The sequence below is a fragment of the Mobula birostris genome, chromosome 30, assembly GCF_030028105.1.
Source record: "Mobula birostris isolate sMobBir1 chromosome 30, sMobBir1.hap1, whole genome shotgun sequence".
NCBI classification, from domain to species: domain Eukaryota; kingdom Metazoa; phylum Chordata; class Chondrichthyes; order Myliobatiformes; family Myliobatidae; genus Mobula; species Mobula birostris.
In genome coordinates, this window is record NC_092399.1 from 35,166,352 (window position 1) to 35,186,961 (window position 20,610).

Below are 20,610 nucleotides of genomic sequence, written 5' to 3' on the forward strand. Positions count from 1 at the left end.
GAACGGGGATAGTATGAAGGGTCTGAGCTGATTGGTGAATGGGGACAGTTTGATGGGTATGAGCTGATTGGTGAATGGGGACAGTTTGATGGGACTGAGCTGATTGGTGAACATGGACAGTACGATGGGACTGAGCTGATTTGTGAACGGGGACAGTATGAAGGGACTGAGCTGATTGGTGAATGGGGACAGTCTGATGGGACTGCGCTGAGTGGTGAACGGGGACAGTTTGATGGGATGAGCTGATTCGTGAACGGGGACAGTATGATGGGACTGAGCTGATTGGTGAATGGTGACAGTATGAAGGGATTGAGCTGATTGGTGAACATGGACAGTACGATGCGACTGAGCTGATTGGTGAACGGGAAGAGTATGATGGGTCTGAGCTGATTGGTGAAGGGGACAGTTTGTTTGGACTGAGCTGATTGGTGAACGGGGACAGTATGTAGCGACTGAGCTGATTGGTGAACGGGAAGAGTATGAAGGGACTGAGCTGTTTGGTGAACGTGGACAGTATGTAGGAACTTAGCTGATTGGTGAACATGGACAGTATGATGGGACTGAGCTGATTGGTGAATGGGGACAGTTTGATGGGACTGAGCTGATTGGTGAACTGGGACAGTTTGATGGGACTGAGCTGATTTGTGAATGGGGACAGTATGAAGGGACTGAGCTGATTGGTGAATGGGGACAGTCTGATGGAACTGAGCTGATTGGTAAATGGGGACAGTATGTAGGGACTGAGCTGATTGGTGAATGGGGACAGTTTGATGGGACTGAGCTGATTGGTGAACGGGGACAGTTTGATGGGACTGAGCTGATTTGTGAATGGGGACAGTATGAAGGGACTGAGCTGATTGGTGAATGGGGACAGTCTGATGGAACTGAGCTGATTGGTAAATGGGGACAGTATGTAGGGACTGAGCTGATTGGTGAATGGGGACAGTTTGATGGGACTGAGCTGATTGGTGAACGGGTCAGTATGTAGGGACTGAGCTGATTGGTGAACGGGAAGAGTATGATTGGACTGAGCTGATTGATGAACTGGGACAGTTTGATGGGACTGAGCTGATTGGTGAATGGGGACAGTACGATGGGACTGAGCTGATTGGTGAATGGGGACAGTTTGATGGGACTGAGCTGATTGGTGAACGGGGACAGTATGTAGGGACTGACCTGATTGGTGAGCGGGGACAGTATGTACGGACTGAGCTGATTGGTGAACGGGGACAGTTTGATGGGATTGAGCTGATTGGTGAACTGGGACAGTATGTAGGGACTGAGCTGATTGGTGAACGGGGACAGTACGATGGGACTGAGCTGATTGGTGAACGGGGACATTTTGATGGGACTGAGCTGATTGGTGAACGGGGACAGTACGATGGGAGTGAGCTGATTGGTGAACGGGAAGAGTATGATGGGACTGAGCTGATTGGTGAAGGGGACAGTTTGTTTGGACTGAGCTGATTGGTGAACGGGGACAGTATGTAGCGACTGAGCTGATTGGTGAACGGGGACTGTTTGATGGGACTGAGCTGATTGGTGAACAGGGACAGTTTGATGGGACTGAGCTGATTGGTGAACGTGGGCAGTACGATGGGACTGAGCTGATTGGTGAACGGGGACCGTCTGAAGGGACTGAGCTGATTGGTGAACGGGGCAGTATGAAGGGACTGAGCTGATTGGTGAATGGGGACAGTTTGATGGGACTGAGCTGATTGGTGAATGGGGACAGTTTGATGGGACCGAGCTGATTTGTGAATGGGGACAGTACGATGGGACGGAGCTGATTGGTGAACGGGGACAGTATGATGGGACTGAGCTGATTGGTGAATGGGAAGAGTAGGATGGGACTGAGCTGATTGGTGAAAAGGGACAGTAGGATGGGACGGTGCTGATTGGTGAACGGGGACATTTTTATGGGACTTAGCTGTTTGGTGAACGGGGACGGTATGTAGGGACTGAGCTGATTGTTGAATGAGGACAGTATGTATGGACTGAGCTGATTGGCGAATGGGTACAGTATGAAGGGATTGAGCTGATTGGCGAACGGGAAGTGTATGATGGGACTGAGCTGATTGGTGAGCGGGGGCAGTTTGATGGGACTGAGCTGATTGGTAAACGGGGACAGTATGATGGGACTGAGCTGATTGGTGAACGGGGACATTTTGATGGGACTGAGCTGATTGGTGAACGGGGACAGTACGATGGGAGTGAGCTGATTGGTGAACGGGAAGAGTATGATGGGACTGAGCTGATTGGTGAAGGGGACAGTTTGTTTGGACTGAGCTGATTGGTGAACGGGGACAGTATGTAGCGACTGAGCTGATTGGTGAACGGGGACTGTTTGATGGGACTGAGCTGATTGGTGAACAGGGACAGTTTGATGGGACTGAGCTGATTGGTGAACGGGTAGAGTAGGATGGGACTGAGCTGATTGGTGAAAAGGGACAGTAGGATGGGACGGAGCCGATTGGTGAATGGGGACATTTTGATGGGACTTAGCTGTTTGGTGAACGGGGACGGTATGATGGGACTGAGCTGATTGGTGAATGAGGACAGTATGTATGGACTGAGCTGATTGGCGAATGGGTACAGTATGAAGGAATTGAGCTGATTGGTGAACGGGGACAATATGATGGGACTGAGCTGATTGGTGATCAGGGACAATATAAAGGGACTGAGCTGATTGGTGAACGGGGACAGTTTGATGGGACTGAGCCGATTGGTGAATGGGGACAGTCCGATGGGACTGAGCTGATTGGTGAACATGGACAGAACGATGCGACTGAGCTGATTGGTGAACGGGGACTGTATGATGGGACGGAGCTGATTGGTGAATGGGGACAGTACGATGGGAATGAACTGATTGGTGAACGGGGACAGTATGAAGGGACTGAGCTTATTGGTGAATGGGGACAGTTTGATGGGTCTGAGCTGATTGGTAAACGGGGACTGTATGACGGGGCTGAGCTGATTGGTGAATGGGGACAGTACGATGGGAATGAACTGATTGGTGAACGGGGACAGTATGAAGGGACTGAGCTGATTGGTGAATGGGGACAGTTTGATGGGTCTGAGCTGATTGGTGAACGGGGACAGTTTGATGGGACTGAGCTGATTGGTGAACGGGGACAGTTTGATGGGACTGAGCTGATTGGTGAACGGGGACAGTATGTAGGGACTGAGCTGATTGGTGAATGGGGACAGTATGAAGGGATTGAGCTGATTGGTGAATGGGGACAGTATGATGGGACTGAGCTGATTGGTGAACGGGGACAGTACGATGGGACTGAGCTGATTGGTGAATGCGGACAGTATGATGGGACTGAGCTGATTGGTGAACGAGGACAGTATGTAGGGACTGAGCTGATTGGTGAACGGGGACAGTACGATGGGACTGAGCTGATTGGTGAATGTGGACAGTTTGATGGGACTGAGCTGATTGGTGAACGGGGACAGTATGATGGGACTGAGCTGATTGGGTGAACGGGGACAGTATGATGGGACTGAGCCGATTGGTGAATGTGGACAGTTTGATGGGACTGAGCTGACTGGTGAACGGGGACAGTTTGATGGGACTGAGCTGATTGCTGAACGGAGACAGTATGATGGGACTGAGCTGATTGGTGAATAGGAACGGTATGATGGGACTGAGCTGATTGGTGAATGGGGACAGTTTGATGGGTCTCTGATTGGTGAATGGGGACAGTACGATGGGACTGAGCTGATTGGTGAACGGGGACAGTTTGATGGGACTGAGCTGATTGGTGAACAGGGACAGTTTGATGGGACTGAGCTGATTGGTGAACGGGGACAGTTTGATGGGACTGAGCTGATTGGTGAACTGGGACAGTACGATTGGACTGAGCTGATTTGTGAATGGGGACAGTATGAAGGGACTGTGCTGATTGGTGAATGGCGACAGTTTGATTGGACTGAGCTGATTGGTGAACGGGGACAGTATGAAGGGACTGAGCTGATTGGTGAATGGGGACAGTTTGGTGGGACTGATCTGATTGGTGAATGGGGACAGTTTGATGGGACTGATCTGATTGGTGAATGGGGACAGTTTGGTGGGACTGAGCTGATTGCTGAACGTGGACTATGTGAAGGGACTGAGCTGATTTGTGAATGGGGACAGTACGATGGGACTGAGCTGATTGGTGAACTGATACAGTATGTAGGGACTGAGCTGATTGGTGAACATGGACAGTACGATGGGACTGAGCTGATTGGTGAACGGGGACAGTATGAAGGGACTGAGCTGATTGGTGAATGGGGACAGTTTGATGGGACTGAGCCGATTGGTGAACAGGGACAGTTTGATGGGACTGAGCTGATTGGTCAATGGGGACAGTTTGATGGGACTGAGCCGATTGGTGAACAGAGACAGTTTGATGGGACTGAGCTGATTGGTGAATGGGGACAGTACGATGGGACTGACCTGATTGGTGAGCGGGGACAGTATGAAGGGACTGAGCTGATTGGTGAACGGGGACAGTTTGATGGGACTGAGCTGATTGGTGAACGGGGACAGTTTGATGGGACTGAGCTGATTGGTGAACATGGACAGTATGTAGGGACTGAGCTGATTGGTGAACGGGGACAGTACGATGGGACTGAGCTGATTGGTGAATGGGGACAGTACGATGGGACTGACCTGATTGGTGAGCGGGGACAGTATGAAGGGACTGAGCTGATTGGTGAACGGGGACAGTTTGATGGGACTGAGCTGATTGGTGAACATTGACAGGTTGAAGAGAAAGACATACTCGGGCCTACCAATGACGGAAAGATTGATAACAGTGATAGAAGCATTTAGTGCCAGTAAATTGGGAAAGCTGGCAAAATTGGAATTGTTTATTATTGTCAGATGTACAGAGATACAGTGAAAAGCTTTAGAATACATGCCATCCTGGCAGATCATTTCATACACAAGTCCACCGAGATAGTAAAAAGGAGAACAGAGTGCAGAATACAGTGCTGTAGTTACAGAGATAGAGCAGCGTATGTGGACAAATAAAGTGCATGCGCCGAGTCAAGGTAGTCTGGAGAATCAGGAGCTCATCTTTTAGTATGTGAGAGGTCTGTCCAAGAGCTTGTTAACAGTGGGATAGAAACTGTCCTTGAGTCTGGTGGTTTGTGCCCTCGAACATTTGCATCCTCTTGCTCAGTAAGAAAGGGAAAAGAGAATGACTGAGCTGGTAGCGGTCCTTGGTGATATTGGCTGCTCTCCTGAGGCAGTGGGAAGTGTAGACCAAGTCAGTGAGGTTTGTGTGATGGACTTTGCTGAGTTCACAACCCTCTGCAATTCCCTGCAGTCTTGGGCAGAGCTGTTGCCATACCAGGCTGTAAGGCACCTGGATCAGATGATTTCTGTATTGCATCTGTAAAAATTGGTGATAGTTATCCGGGACAAGCAAAATTTCCTCATCCTTCTGAGGTAGTAGAGCTGTTGGTGCCTTTTCCGGGTCATAACATTGATATGAGTGGACCAGGGAAAATTGTTAGTGGTATTTACACTTAAGAATTTAAAGCTTTCAAGCATTTCCACCTCAGCACCATTGATACACACAGGTCTGTATAGTTCATCCCACTTCCTGAAGTCAATGTCCAACTCCTTCGTTTTGCTGATACTGAGGGAAAGTAAACAATTTAAAATGTAGGTAACTACGAGGATCTCTATGTTAGTCCAAGAAATACTGCAGCATGGGACAGACCCTTCTGGCCCAACAAGCCACGCCACCCAACAACTCACCTATTTAACCCTAGCCTAATCACAGGACAATTTACAATGACCATTTACCCTAATCACCAGTACCTCTTTGGTCTGTGGAGGGAACTGGATGGAGCACCTGGAGGAAACCCACATGGTCATGGGAAGAAATACAAACTCCTTGCAGGAGGCAGTAAAATTGAACTCAGAACCCCAACACCCCGAGTTGTAATAGTGCCGCACTAACCACTACACTACCGTGGAGCGTGTACCGTAGAGATGGTGTGAAGTTATAGAGTGTAGATCCGATGGGTATTTAGGCATCCTTACCTACATTAGATAGTCCTGGACAAGTACAGAAAATAGTCAAAATCTGAATGTGACTTCATTTGGCAGAGGGTATTCCAGGTTACAACAGTCTATGGAGAAACCACACCAGGAGTATTGGAGCAGTTCTAGGCAACGCATCTCAGGAAGGAAGGGATAAATGGTGATTCAGCAGGACTGCACGTGTACTCCAACTGTTAAATGTCAGGAGACACTAGGACGACTACAGATGCTGGTCTCAGGAGTAACAAACAATCTGGTGGAGGAACTCAGCGGGTCGAGCAGCATCTGTGAGAGGGAAGGAATTGCTGACATTTTGGATCAAGATTCCAGGGTTTCCAGCTGAGCTCCTTAAAGTTCGAAGTAAATTTATTATCAAGGTACACATATGTCACCATATACAACCCTGAGATTCATTTTCTTGTGGGCATATTCGATAAATCCATAATAAAATTATAACCGTAATAGAATCAGTGAAAGACCGCACCACCGTGGGCATTCAACCAGAGTGAAGAAGACAACAAACTGTGCAAGTACGAAAAGAAATAATAATAATAATATACCCATGTTAATGTATTCTTTTGGCATAGTATCTTGGTCTGAAACTGATCTGGAAAATTTACAAAGAAAAATAAGAACTGAAATGACAAATTTCAGAGAACATTAAGTACATTCAAGCGCACTTAGATTATCACTACTTAGGACAGAAGGAGAAAGGGGAATAACAGACATTAAAAATGTACACAACAGTCCAATAATACTTCTCAGAATATATTTTCATCAATAAAAGCAGGATTCAGTGCTCCACATGAGCATATGCAATTCTGGTAAGAAGTATACACCCGTAAACTTGAATGAGAGCACAACCCAGAAAAATAAATGAATTATCACTATTGAAGAAAAAGTTAACCAATGGTTGAGTTGGAGACCTCTTCCCAGAAATAGAAGGGCGCCTTGTGGCAATACAGGGCCAGTGGTTAACACAAAAAATATCAAAAATACATAATAAAATACCAAGAAATTTCAACATGATAAATGTAGAAAATGCCGAGTAAAAACAACAATCCAACAAAGAACAGGATCCTGCAGCAGTTTAACTCAATCTGATTACTTACACAAGCACAATCAAGTGATGTTACACAAACATCATTCACCAAAATCTTGCTTTAAAATATAAATTCATTAAAAAAATCACACCTTACTATAAATACAAGCTGATCCAGTTTTAGTGTAAGAATCCCACAAATTATATTATGACTGATCCATTATTACAGATAGGACAATCTATAATAACCATCTAGATATAATAATACAGGATAAACAAGCAATAACAACTCATCTAATAGGTATAGTCATTCCAAATACACATAACTTAACAGAAATCAACAAGTGAAAAACACCAGAAATATGCTGAATTAAAAGAGGAAACTGAAAGACTTTGGAAAATGAATGTCCCAATAGTAATATTCACAACTGCTGTCATCCCAAAGTGACTACACAATAGCATTGTGCCCTCAATTAGGCCCTCACAGTTATATCTATGTAAAGCTTCAGAAAGCCACAATACTAAACACCACCAGAATAGCCCACAAGTCCCTACCAATTGACAAATGAGCATGCTTGGCTATGCCCATACCTCAAGCTTTACCAGCTTGAGCGGAGAAAAAAATAAATAATACTGATAATAAAAACTAATTAATAAATATCAAGAACATGAGATGAAGAGTCCTTGAAAGTGAGTCTGTAGGTTGTGGAAACATTTTAATGATGGGGCAAGTGGAGTGGAGTGAAATTATCACCATTTATCCAAGAGCCTGATGGTTGAGGGGGAATAAATGTTCCTGAATCTGGTGATGTGAGTCCTGAGGCTCCTGTACCTCTTCTTGATGGCAGCAGTGAGAAGAGAGCATGTCCTGGGTTGTGGGGGTGGTCCCTGATGATGGATGGTGCTTTCCTGTGACAATACTTCATGCAGATGTGCTCAATGATAGGGAGGGTTTTATATTATAGACCGGGCCATGTCCACTACTTTTTGTAGGATTTTCCATTCAAGGGCATTGGTGTTTCTGTACCAGCCTGAGATGCAGGCAGACAATATACTCTCCACTGCATATCTATAGAAGTTTGTCAAAGTTTTAGATTCATGCCCAATCTTCACAAACTCCTAGGGAAGTAGATATGCAACTGTGCTTCCTTCATAATTGCCCTTGCGTGCTGGGCCCAGGTCAGGTCCTCTGAAATGATAATACCGAGGAATTTAAAGTTGCTGACCCTCTCCACCTCTGATCCTCCAGTAAGGACTGGCTCATGGTTTCCAGCTGGTTGTTGTTACGAAATTACATTGAAAAGTTTGCACAATCCAGAATCACGATTCTTAAAAAGGAGAAGGATCAAGGGTTGATCCAACTGAATTTCCCTCTGTTAATTAAAAGGGTGGATGGTGAGAAGCTATTCCCACTGGGACCAAAGAGCAGAGTGAAAATTAGAACCAGACCCTTTTATTAATGAAGTTGGGAAACACACAGGGAGACAGTGGTAAAATCTTACTGCTACAAATGTTAACCAATGCTGATGGTTGACAATCTTCAGCTGACAATGAGATTTCCAGGAGTCAATGATGATGAGCACAGTGAAGATGATAAATGGAAGTAAGTGACAGGTGTAATTCTGGGCAGAAGAATAGCACGAAGGGTTAAACAGCCATCTGCTGATTGCACACTGCTCAACGCATGATTCTCCAAAGAGTATCTGTTCTCCATGGAAGTGTATTACAGAGTATAATTTGTCTCCAGCTTGGTGACCAGTGTTGTTCTGAAGGGACCTGTTCTGTGACTCCTGCTCTTTGTGATTTTTATAAGTGACTTGGATGAGGAAATGGAAGGGTGGGTTAGTAAGTCTGCATATGACACATGGAATTATGGAGAATGTGGAAGATTTTCATAGGTTATAATGGGGCATAGACAGGATACAGAGCTGGGCTGAGAAGTGACAGATGGAGTTCCAACCAGGAAAGTGTGAAGTGATACACTTTGGAAGGTCAAATTTGAAGGTAAAGTACAAGGTTAATAGCAGGGTTCTAAGCATTGTAGAGGAACACAATGGATGAATGTTGGGGTCCAAGTCCATTGATCCCTCAAAGTTATCATGCAAGGTGATAGGGTGGTTAAGAAGGTAGATGGTGTGCTGGGCTTCATGAATTGGGGTAATAAGTTCAAGGACCATGAAGTAATGTTGCAGCTTTATAAAACTCTGGTTGGACCACACTTGGAATATTTGTGTTCAGTTCCGGTCACTTCATTATAAGAAGGAGGTGGAAGGTTTAGAAAGAGGGCAGAGGAGATTTACCAGGAAGCTGCCGGGATTAGAGAGCATGTTTTGTGAGAATAGGTTGAGAAAGTTAAGGTTTTTATCTTTGGAGCAAAAGGTGATGAGAGGTGATTGATAGAGATGTATAAAATTATAAGAGGATAGATAGATTGGACAACCAATGCCTTTTTCCCAGGGTAGCAATGACTAATACCTGTGGACATCCTTTTAAAGTGAGTAGAGTAAAGTTTAGAGGGCATCAGAGGTAGGTTTTTTACACAAAGATTGGTAGGTGTCTGGAATGCACTGTTGCGGTTGGTTGTAAAGGCTGATACAATAGGGACTTTTTACAGAGCCACATGGATTAAAGTAAATTGGAGGGTTATCAGCTGTGTAGGAGGAAGGGGTTAGATTGATCATGGAGTAAGTTTATATAGGCCATCACGCATTTCTGGGCTAAGGGCCTATACTGTTTTATGTTCTATGTTCTATTAAATGTTTATCAATTAAGAGGTTAATATTTTTTTTTCTTTTTCTTTCTAGGGTATTAAAGGTGCACCTGGTATCTCCGGAGAACAAGGCATCCCTGGCCCACCAGTGAAGTATTTTTGTTTAATCCCACTGTAGGAACTCCAAACTTTTGGCTGTTAAAAGACTAGTAGGGAGCAAGGTCCCAGCAGAATGAAGTTTGCCAACAGGGAATAGACCTCAGTCTGGTCTAGTAGATGCTGTTAACCAAGGGGAATTGGAGCTAGCTGTCCACTAATTCAGGCTACCAAGGTAGAGTACGTTAATGGCAGGTGAACAGTGCGTGGGTTCAATAACCCGTAAGTCTCTGGTTTGCACATGACAGTGGTTGAAAGTTCAGAGAAGATACCAGGCATGTGTACAATGAGTGATGTTGTTTTCAAAGATGATCAACTACTCCACAGGTCAAAGTTCAAAAACTCGAGTAGCTTTCAGTTCCCAGCATGCAATTGTAAATGTTTAGAAAGTACTCCCAGCAGAAGCCATTATTGTTTTATTGGCCCAGTTTGCTAATGCTGCTGGGTTGTAGCTGGTGAGGCCAGTGTTGAGAATATATGATGGTAAAGTAGGAGATGCAATGGCTTTTCTAATTGCCTTATCTAAGATTTTGGAGAAATATTGAATGAATTCAGTCCAGCTGAGAGTTGAATCCCAGAATCCAGAGTCAATGGCTAGAAGCATTATCCTCTACCCCTTCACTGGTGGAGCAAGCTTAGAGGAATTTCAGGCTTTTAGAAACATGGCTCCAAATAGTAGAACATTAGGAGTATTGGATATAATATTGAAATTAAGTGTACTTTTCATAAGAATTAATAATTTACACCTTCTTTTCAAATCTACAGGGACCTCAGGGCCTTCGGGGATACCCTGGTATGATGGGAGCAAAAGGTGAAAGGGTAAGGAACTTTTGAAGTTATCTCTTGATTACTTTCTTGACATGAGAGATGTGACTGGTGGATTCTTTCTCAGTCACGCGCGTTCTGCAAAAAGAACTCACCTCAAGCAACAGCAATGTGTCACCATCTTTCAGTAAGCTGTGCAGAGTGTTTAACACATCGGCTGGTTTACCTTTCATGCCCTAGATTTAGCATCGCACCTCTGTGGCCGGGCACTTTTTGACTACGAATTTTGGATTAAGTGTTGGACAAGGTTTCTGATCAAAAAGTGCAGCTAGCACAAGGAAGGTTGTGAGCAGAGTTATGTCATGCACAAAGACAAACATGAGGATGTTTTTAGAATGATCTGGGGAAAAATTCAACAAGCTTTGTTAAATCTCAGAGACATTATGCAGTGGCTCATTCATGGCTTCTTTTTCTCTGTAGGGTGTTCGTGGATACAAGGGGATGGTTGGTCCCATTGGCCCGAGCGGTCCTCCGGTGAGTGAAAAGAAAGCCTGCATCTCACCTTGCTTCCTACCTTTTCCTGCAATGGTCTCAATGTTGGGGTGACGATGAGAAAGTTCTGCATTTCACAGCTGCCTGGAGCTGAAACTTCCAGTCATTCGGAAATGTTCACTGGGTTTGGTTCATCGACACGTACAAAAGCCCTGATCAGCTTTGTATTATACTTAGATTCAATTTTTGTGGTTAAAGTAATCATTAATGGCTCCCAGAAGATCAAAAAACTAAATTTCAACAAGTTGGTGACACATAGCAAGCTGGAATTGGTGGAACAGTAAAATGCAACGCAGAGTGAAGCTCCTCAAACAGAACTTCTTCATTTTATTCTCAGATCAAAACCCAGGAAAGATAGAGATAGTCTTTAACTGACCCATAGGTTATTACAGTTGCACCTGCTGTTCCTAGAAATCATCATGACTTAAGAAAATGATGGGAGTAGTCTTTGAGCTGCTTGAGTCTGTCCCTCCATTCAGGAAGATTGTGCCACATTCAGATTCAGATAGGGATTCATTTATTTGTCATCTGTCCATCAAAGCAGTGAAGTGTGTTGTTTGCAATGAAACCAACATAACTAATGATGTGCTGGAGACGGCCCGCGAGTGTAACTAAACCTTACAGCGCCAATATAGTGTACCCACAATGCTCATCAGAACAAGACACAACACATAAATGATGTGCGCTGGCAATGTCCAAACCCAGGTGCAAAGGAAAGTCAGACTCAGATGTAAAGACTACGATCAGAGTTCATTCATAAGAATTCCAACAGAACATTGGTGGCTCTGTCAATTGACATCACAAGATGTAACATTCTTAAAACTAGGACCCCACCAAATAGTACAAATTTGTCCACTTAAATAGTACAAATAACACAGAATCCTTGAGCCACCGATGTTCTTTTGGAATTCTTATGGATAAAGTCAGGTCACCATTTCTCCACTGGAGTCTGTCTTTCCTCTGCACTTGGGTTCCAACATTGCCAGCACAAGTCGCGACTGAAACTGTAACTACCATGGCCTTGAATTAATAAAATATTATTGTTCCTCCATGCTAAGCAATTCCAAAGGTTCATAGGGCTTTAGCAGAAGAAATTCCTTCTTATGTAATATAAACATCGAATATACTGGAAAAACTCAGCAGGTCAGGCAGCATCCTTGGGCAGAGAAACTGTTAGTGCTCCAGGTTGAAGAACTTTTGTCAGAAGTGAGAAGAAGACCAAATCTCTATTCTGAAACTAGGCTTTCATTTTCTGATTACCCCATGAAGGGAAACCTCTTTTACTCAGCACCAGCAGTTATTGTAATGCTCTGCAGTGCCAGTGATTAGAAGATCGTGGCTCAATTCCTGCTGCTGAGTGTAAGGCGCTTGTATGTTCACCCTGTAACTGTGTAGGTTTCCTCCCCCATTCCAAAACGACATACAGGTTAGGGTTAGTAAGTTGTGGGCATGCTGTTTTGGTGCTGGAAGCATGTCTGCCCCTAGCACATCGTAAATGATGACATGAAATGATGCATTTCACTGTATGTTTCGATGTAAATGTGACAAATAAAATTAATCTCTAAATCTCTAACATGACGTCCTCTTAATCTTATATGATTTGATAGGATCTCCTAGTCTTTTTCCAAAACTCCAATCAGTCAGCCCAACCTGCTTAACCTTTCTTTATAAGACAGCCCTTTCATATCAAGAATCAATTTCTGACACTTTTCAGAACTATCAATATATGGCACATTAAATAAAGAGGTATAAACTGTCTCCAGGTCTCCAGGTGTGTTCTCCCTAATGCCCTATCCAGTTGTAACAAGACTGTTATTCTCCATTCCTATTGCAATAAGGTTATCTTCCAAATTATTTGCTGTACCTGCAGGTTAACTTTGTGCATGAGGCCAAACAAGTCCTTCTGTCCGCCCATGTTCTGTAGTCTTTCTCTTTTTAAGCAATATTCTCCACAGTAGATTCACTCACATGCTCTCATTCTCCCAATCCAACGCTCCCACCACCTTACAGCGTTCCTCTCAGTCCCACCCACCCTCATCCACCTCCCAACCTCATCCATTTATCTTCCTGCTGTTTCCTTAATATCCTGTCTTGTGATCCCATTGTACACCTTTCCAGATTCTCTGCAGCTATTGATTCTGTCCACATGGTTGACTTTTTTTAGAGTAGCAATTTTCCTGTTGATTATCTGCTCTTGCTCATAACTGAATAAAATAATTTCCATTGGCATTTGAAGCATGAACAATCCTGCTTCTTTCTACAATGCTGAGCCAAATGTCTTTGATACCTGGAACACCTGCTTCAGGTGGTTGGACAGCTCCTGTGTAATCATAGACACAAGAGAGCCTGCAGATGCTGGGAAATTTGACCAACACGCACAAAATGCTGGAGCAACTCAGCAGGGGTGGCAGCATCTATGAAAGGAACTGAACTGTCGATTTTTAGGCAGAGTCCTGATGAAAGGTTTCAGCCTGAAACATTGATTGTTTATCCCTCCATAAATGCTGCCTGGCTTGCTGAGTACCTCCAGTATTTTGTGTGTGTGTCTCCTATGTAATCAGACTGATGATGCTAGTGAACCTCTGTCACTTTCAAGAGAATGTAAAGAACTCTTCATCTTTAGGAACTTTGTGCTGGGATTTTGTGGTGGATGGTTCTGGTGAGGCTGTTACTGTAAAGTCATCTACGAGGTCTTCCATCCCATTTTTCACATGCTTAAACCTTCAGTTTGAAGATTTGACTAATTGTATTTCTTACTCTTGTTGTTTTAGGGTGAACAGGGGCCTGAGGGGCCGCTTGGTGACTTTGGCGACAAAGGAGATCGGGTGAGATATTTCAGAATTACACCCTTAATCTCTTTGCGTACATGACAGTGTGGGGAGGAGGATTTTGGGTTATACAGCCGCAATCACAACTGCAGGACACCCCAGTGATGTTTTAGTATTAGTATGCAGGGCTCTCAGCGGGTTGAGGAACGCGCACAGGCCTATCGGTGTGTAAAGGGTGGTCAATGCAGGGAAGATTACAAAACCTCATGAGATCCCAACTTAGTTTTATTTTTAATGTAGACTTCTCAGTGGGGTGATATTTTAGTGTGAGGGGGACTCAGTAGATGAAGTATCTGTGTAAAATGGGCCGGCAATGAGATGAAGAAAGACTGTATCCAGGGTCGCAGTCTGCTCAAGTATCAGTGGGTCCAGTTGTTTCAATGGTGGGACAGGAAAGTGACGAGGCGATATTGTGTAAGAGTGTCAGTGGGGATGAAGGGACATCTGGGCTAAAATGGAACATGTGGAGGCTTGTCAATATAGTACTGTATGCAGGGCTGTCATTAGGTTGATGTGACTCTGTGTAGAGGACTGGTGTTAGTGTGGAATTAGTGTGTGTGGGGCTGCCGGTAGGTACCGGTCTATTAGCAGCATGATGTCTTGAAGCAAGCACTTTTTATTTGAGTGTAATACATGTCTGTGTACTCCTGCGGCAAAGTACAGTGTGCAGTCTGCACTTAATGAGAAGCAGTATCAGAGCAGTAGAAGGCTTCTACTGAGACAGGATATTGGCGCATACAGGGCTGTCAATGTCATGGTGTGTTATTGTGTTTGGTAGTATTAATTTGCTCAGTGGTTTTAGGGAAGTGTGGTATTTGTGTACAATATTTTGCAAATACTTAGACTAAGTTAAGAGCGTTTAGATGAATGGCAGATGGTCTCACTGAGCAGATGGTCTCACTAAGTTAAGAGCGTTTAGATGAATGGCAGATGGTCTCTGTCACTGAGTATATTCAAGACAACCTGTGGATTTTTAGATCTGAAGGGAATCGAGGAAAATGCGGTTAGTGCAGGAAGTTTGAGCCAAAGTTAAAGGTCGGCCCGGATCTACCGAATGGCAGAGCGGGAAGCAAATGGCTCCTCCTGCAGTGTTTTATGTCCTCAGTATGAGATGTGTGGGGAGAGAGGGAAATTTCAGTGGTGATGGGTAGAACTGGGTCCCATGTAGGCTTGGCCACGTTGGTGACAGTCGGGAGGACAATCTGAAGTGGACGATGTGCAGGGTTGTTCCTGTGTGGCTATCTGCAGTGTAACTTTGTGCCATGTGCTCTGGTTTCTGGTTACTCGCCCTTTTACTTTGAGCACCCATCACTCACCGACCGACTGCTCTGTCACTTCACAGGGAGAACGGGGGCAGCAAGGACGCCAAGGTCCCTCGGGACCCAAGGGAAAAAATGTGAGTTACTTCTATTCATCACAATACATTCAGAAATGCTCTTCATTCATTTCCTTGGTTAATTATTTTTTGACTACAGTTCCGCTTAAGAAGGTTCTAAGTGAAAGGGCTGCCAGATTTTTACCTGGAACCTTCCAGCAGGATAATGTTGTCACAAAGCAGGGCTGTAGCATTAGGTCTATCAGTGGTGTCGGATGCAAGACCAGGGCTGGGACTGGGTTCAGTGCAAAGTCACAGCTTCACAGCTTAGTGAGGGAGAAGGTTCCAGAAGTTCATTATCCTTCACATGAAGTCATGTTACCCAATATCTTCCTCCGATAGTACAGGAACAGTTTTAATCTTCTTCCCTCTTGTTCTGGACTCCATACTGGGGCAATATGTTCCTTCTACCTGAATAGTTCCTAAGAATTATCCACTAATTCTGTACTTCATTCATTCATTGTTTAGTCAGCATCTTGGAACCACTTCCCTAACGACCAAACCTTAAGAATTGTACTGGTTCAAGAATACAGCTCATTGTCACCTTCCCAAGGGCAATGAGAGACAAACTGGCTGTGAAGCCCACCTTCCCTTGAATGAATATTTTTTTAAAAAACTACAGAAAATGCAAATCTCTGTACGCAGGCAATACTAGGAATTTAACCCATTCAGCCCTGCCTTTGATCTGGTGCTCCTGCGCAGTCCCTCCAAGGACAATAGAACACTCCAAAGTTGTGATGTCCAGAAGTTATTGCACTGCTTTAAATGGGTTTAGTCGAGGCTCTGTTTGACTAAAACTAAACTTCCTCAATGCAAGAAATGAGGCTGGGGATGATTTCTATAAAAACCTGCACTGTCACATTCATTGTCCACACACTAATTCTTTCTGCTGACCTGCACTGTGTGTTTTATTACAGGGATTGCCAGGCATTGATGGCAAGGATGGCACCCCTGGGGTTCCTGGTATGAAGGTACTTAACGGAGATAAGCTTTGGGCTGGGGAGAATTTGTGAAAGAGATTTTGTAACACTGAGTGGATCAGTACCAAACTTGTGAATGTCGGGGGGCGGCTTAATCCAGTAGCCCACTGATGCAAATAAACAGGCTTTCTACTCATTAGTCTCGTTTCAAAAGCCCCTAATCCAAAATTGCCCGAAACTACATTTTCACTGGTGGAAAAGGTCAATTAGGTCCTTACTCTCTTCCCCTGTCGCCTTGTGCTCAAAAAAACAAAGACAATACTTGGGCTGGTATTATGTTCTCTGACCAGCCAGACCCTTCTTGACCCATAGAAACAAACTGGGCTATGTATCAGCACAGGTAAGTGTCAAGTACATAGTGCATTAAAAAACGTACAAAGAACTTGTACACTGTTTATGTTAGACTCAGAATGCAGAAAAGAATTATGCAAGCACTGCAGCACATCAAACTGTAATACTTTTGGAAAGCATGACAAGTTTGATAAATGATGGTGATTTCTTTAGTGAGATGTATGGAGGTGTATGTACTGGTCAAGACAGTAGAGAGAACTGTTTTGCTCGGTGCAGAAAGTTATCAGGCTAATGTTTATGCCATATGAAAGAGGCAGTGAAGGCCTGGAGAACTATTCTGTTGCAAATTCCAGTGCATGGGAATGTAAGCTGATATTATATGAGCTGAATTAGTGTCACTCCTCTCAGCTGCTGTATTCAAAGGCAAAGTATGAACACACACAGTACTGAAGAAGATCTATGCGAAAACAAGCTGCTATATAGCAAAAACAAGCCTCTAGTGCCACATGCTACTGTGCATCCATGACAGTGCCACTCTAGCCCAGTATGATGTTCTGCTGAGGGCTGTCTATTGGTAGGTCCTCAGGTGGCTGGAGAGGCCGATCTGGGATCCAAATATTTTGCAGCAGCATGGGCAAGAGTGAAGTGGTGTCTGCGGTTAGTAGTTGGGTCTTTTGGTTGTTCAGTCACTCCTTTCGCAGCTGCCACTTGTTCTCTGTGGCACAGTGGAGGGTGCTGTCATGTGGCACAACTTCCTCGAGAGCAGATTTCCTGCAGAAGCACCTATTGAGTGCAAAGTCTTCCCAGTTCCTAGCTGGAATGCTGAATTTCTGCAGGCTGATCTTGATGCTGTCTTTGAAATGTTTCCTTTGCCCATCAGGGTCTTGCTGGCTTCCTTCAACTGGGAGTTACCGATCTGTTTGGGCAGATGTTAGACATCCAGATAACATGACCTATACATCTGAGTTGGTGTTGCTTTATAGTGGTGGAGATGCTGTTTATGTTGGCCTTCTCCAGTACGCTGGTGTTAATGCATCTGTCCTTCCAGATGATCATCAGATTCTCTGGTGGTATTGTTACAGGGTTTTCAGGTGCCTACCATAAGTGTTTTTCTTAATTTCTGGTTTTTCGCCTCGATCGTCTTCAAACAATTTCTGGATATACTCAGTCCATCTGTTCGTAATTTCATCTTTTTCCATGATAATGGTACCATCCTTTGCTTTCAAACATCCACCTGAAGAACAGAGGAGCTTTTTACCAGTGATATTCTTGATTTGTTGATGTAACCTTTTTGGATCAGTAATAGGGATTCTTTCTCTTTGCTCACATTCCTGGTTTAACCATTCTTCTTTGGCTTTTTGACATAAGCTTTTAACTTTTTTATCTAAGGACTTACATTCTATAAGATTTGTTTTCTTCCATCTCCTTTCTTCCATTAGATTTTTGATTTCATCTGTCATCCATTTATTCTTTGTGCTTTTTTCTTTTTTAGGAATCACTGACTTTGCTGATTCTACCAAGGCATCCTTTAGAGAGTTAAATTTCATTTCTACATGATTGCTATCATCTTCAACAGATTCTATTTCTAGACTTTGAAATCTATTCCTTACTTCAATTGTAAATTTTTGTCTTAAGTTTTCTTCTTTAATTAATTGCAAATAGTCAAGGGATTGTTCAGGTTTTTGCTTCTTTAGTTCTTTAATTTAGTTTAGTTATTAATTTAATTTATTTTTTAGTTTTTTAAGTTTTACTTTTACATGACATACTACTGGGTTATGGTCACTATTACAGTTTGCACCTGGATATGTTTTGCATTGTGTCACTGTGCATTGCATTTATTCAATGTGTACAGTGAGACAATATTACAAAAAATAAGAGACATCTTGGGAACCAAAGTTGAAAACGTCAATAATTTCAGATATGCAGATGACACTTTGTTAATTGCAAGTACGGAGGAAGAACTGCAAAACTTAATTGATATAATTGTTGAAGAAACTTGATGATGGGAACTTGATGATGATGAGGACAATATGAGTGAGGTTGATGTTCTGGAGCATGTTGATATTAAGGGAGAGGAGGTGTTGGAGTTGTTAAAATACATTAGGACAGATAAGTCCCCGGGGCCTGACGGAATATTCCCCAGGCTGCTCCACGAAGCGAGGGAAGAGATTGCTGAGCCTCTGGCTAAGATCTTTATGTCCTCGTTGTCCACGGGAATGGTACCAGAGGATTGGAGGGAGGCGAATGTTGTCCCCTTGTTCAAAAACGGTAGTAGGGATAGTCCGGGTAATTATAGACCAGTGAACCTTATGTCTGTGGTGGGAAAGCTGTTGGAAAAGATTCTTAGAGATAGGATCTATGGGCATTTAGAGATTCATGGTCTGATCAAGGACAGTCAGCATGGCTTTGTGAAGGGCAGATCATGTCTAACAAGCCTGATAGAGTTCTTTGAGGAGGTGACCAGCCGTATAGATGAGAGTAGTGCAGTGGATGTGATCTATATGGATTCTAGTAAGGCATTCGACAAGGTTCCACACGGTAGGCTTATTCAGAAAGTTAGAAGGCATGAGATCCAGGGAAGTTTGGCCAGGTGGATTCAGAATTGGCTTGCCTGCGGAAGGCAGAGGTTGGTGGTGGATGGAGTACATTCAGATTGGAGGATTGTGACTAGTGGTGTCCCACAAGGATCTGTTCTGGGACCTCTACTTTTCGTAATTTTTATTAACGACCTGGACGTGCGGGTAGAAGGGTGGGTTGGCAAGTTTGCAGATGACACAAACGTTGGTGGTGTTGTAGATAGTGTAGAGGATTGTCAAAGATTGCAGAGAGATATTGATAGGATGCAGAAGTGGGCTGAGAAGTGGCAGATGGAGTTCAATCCGGAGAAGTGTGAGGTGGTACACTTTGGAAGGACAAACTCCAAGGCAGAGTACAAAGTAAATGGCAGATACTTGGTAGCGTGGAGGAGCAGAGGGATCTCGGGGTACATGTCCACAGATCCCTGAAAGTTGCCTCACAGGTGGATAGGGTAGTTAAGAAAGCTTATGGGGTGTTAGCTTTCATAAGTCGAGGGATAGAGTTTAAGAGTCGCGATGTAATGATGCAGCTCTATAAAACTCTGGTTAGGCCACACTTGGAGTACTGTGTCCAGTTCTGGTCACCTCACTATAGGAAGGATGTGGAAGCATTGGAAAGGGTACAGAGGAGATTTACCAGGATGCTGCCTGGTTTAGAAAGTATGCGTTATGATCAGAGATTAAGGGAGCTAAGGCTTTACTCTTTGGAGAGAAGGAGGATGAGAGGAGACATGATAGAGGTGTACAAGATAGAGTGGATAGCCAGCGCCACTTCCCCAGGGCACCACTGCTCAATACAAGAGGACATGGCTTTAAGGTAAGGGGTGGGAAGTTCAAGGGGGATATTGGAGGAAGGTTTTTTACTCAGAGAGTGGTTGGTGCGTGGAATGCACTGCCTGAGTCAGTCGTGGAGGCAGATACACTAGTGAAGTTTAAGAGACTACGAGACAGGTATATGGAGGAATTTAAGGTGGGGGCTTATATGGGAGGCAGGGTTTGAGGGTCGGCACAACATTGTGGGCCAAAGGGCCTGTACTGTGCTGTACTATTCTATGTTCTATGTTCTATGTAAAGTGCAAAAATGGGTCTATCTATCAATTGCAAAAAGACAGAATGTATGGTGATATCCAAAAAGAAGGAGAATCCTATCTGCAGGCTGAGAATAAACGGGGAAGACATAAAACAAGTACAGAACTTTTGCTACTTAGGAAGCTGGGTGACATCAGATGGCAGGTGCGACTTGGACATCAAAAGAAGAATAGGGATGGCAAAAGACACCTTTACGA

General features: G+C 44.1%; 1 protein-coding gene across 2 annotated transcripts in view; it reads left to right on the top strand.

Moving 5' to 3' along the window:
* col9a2 (procollagen, type IX, alpha 2) overlaps nt 1–20,610 on the top strand; it is a 146,719-nt gene that overhangs the window by 86,035 nt on the left and 40,074 nt on the right. For both annotated transcript variants that reach the window (XM_072247131.1, XM_072247133.1), the window contains exons 14-19: nt 9,896–9,949; nt 10,723–10,776; nt 11,203–11,256; nt 14,046–14,099; nt 15,445–15,498; nt 16,395–16,448. In XM_072247131.1, the coding sequence (XP_072103232.1) occupies nt 9,896–9,949; nt 10,723–10,776; nt 11,203–11,256; nt 14,046–14,099; nt 15,445–15,498; nt 16,395–16,448 (324 nt within the window). The remainder of the gene's footprint in view (nt 1–9,895; nt 9,950–10,722; nt 10,777–11,202; nt 11,257–14,045; nt 14,100–15,444; nt 15,499–16,394; nt 16,449–20,610) is intronic.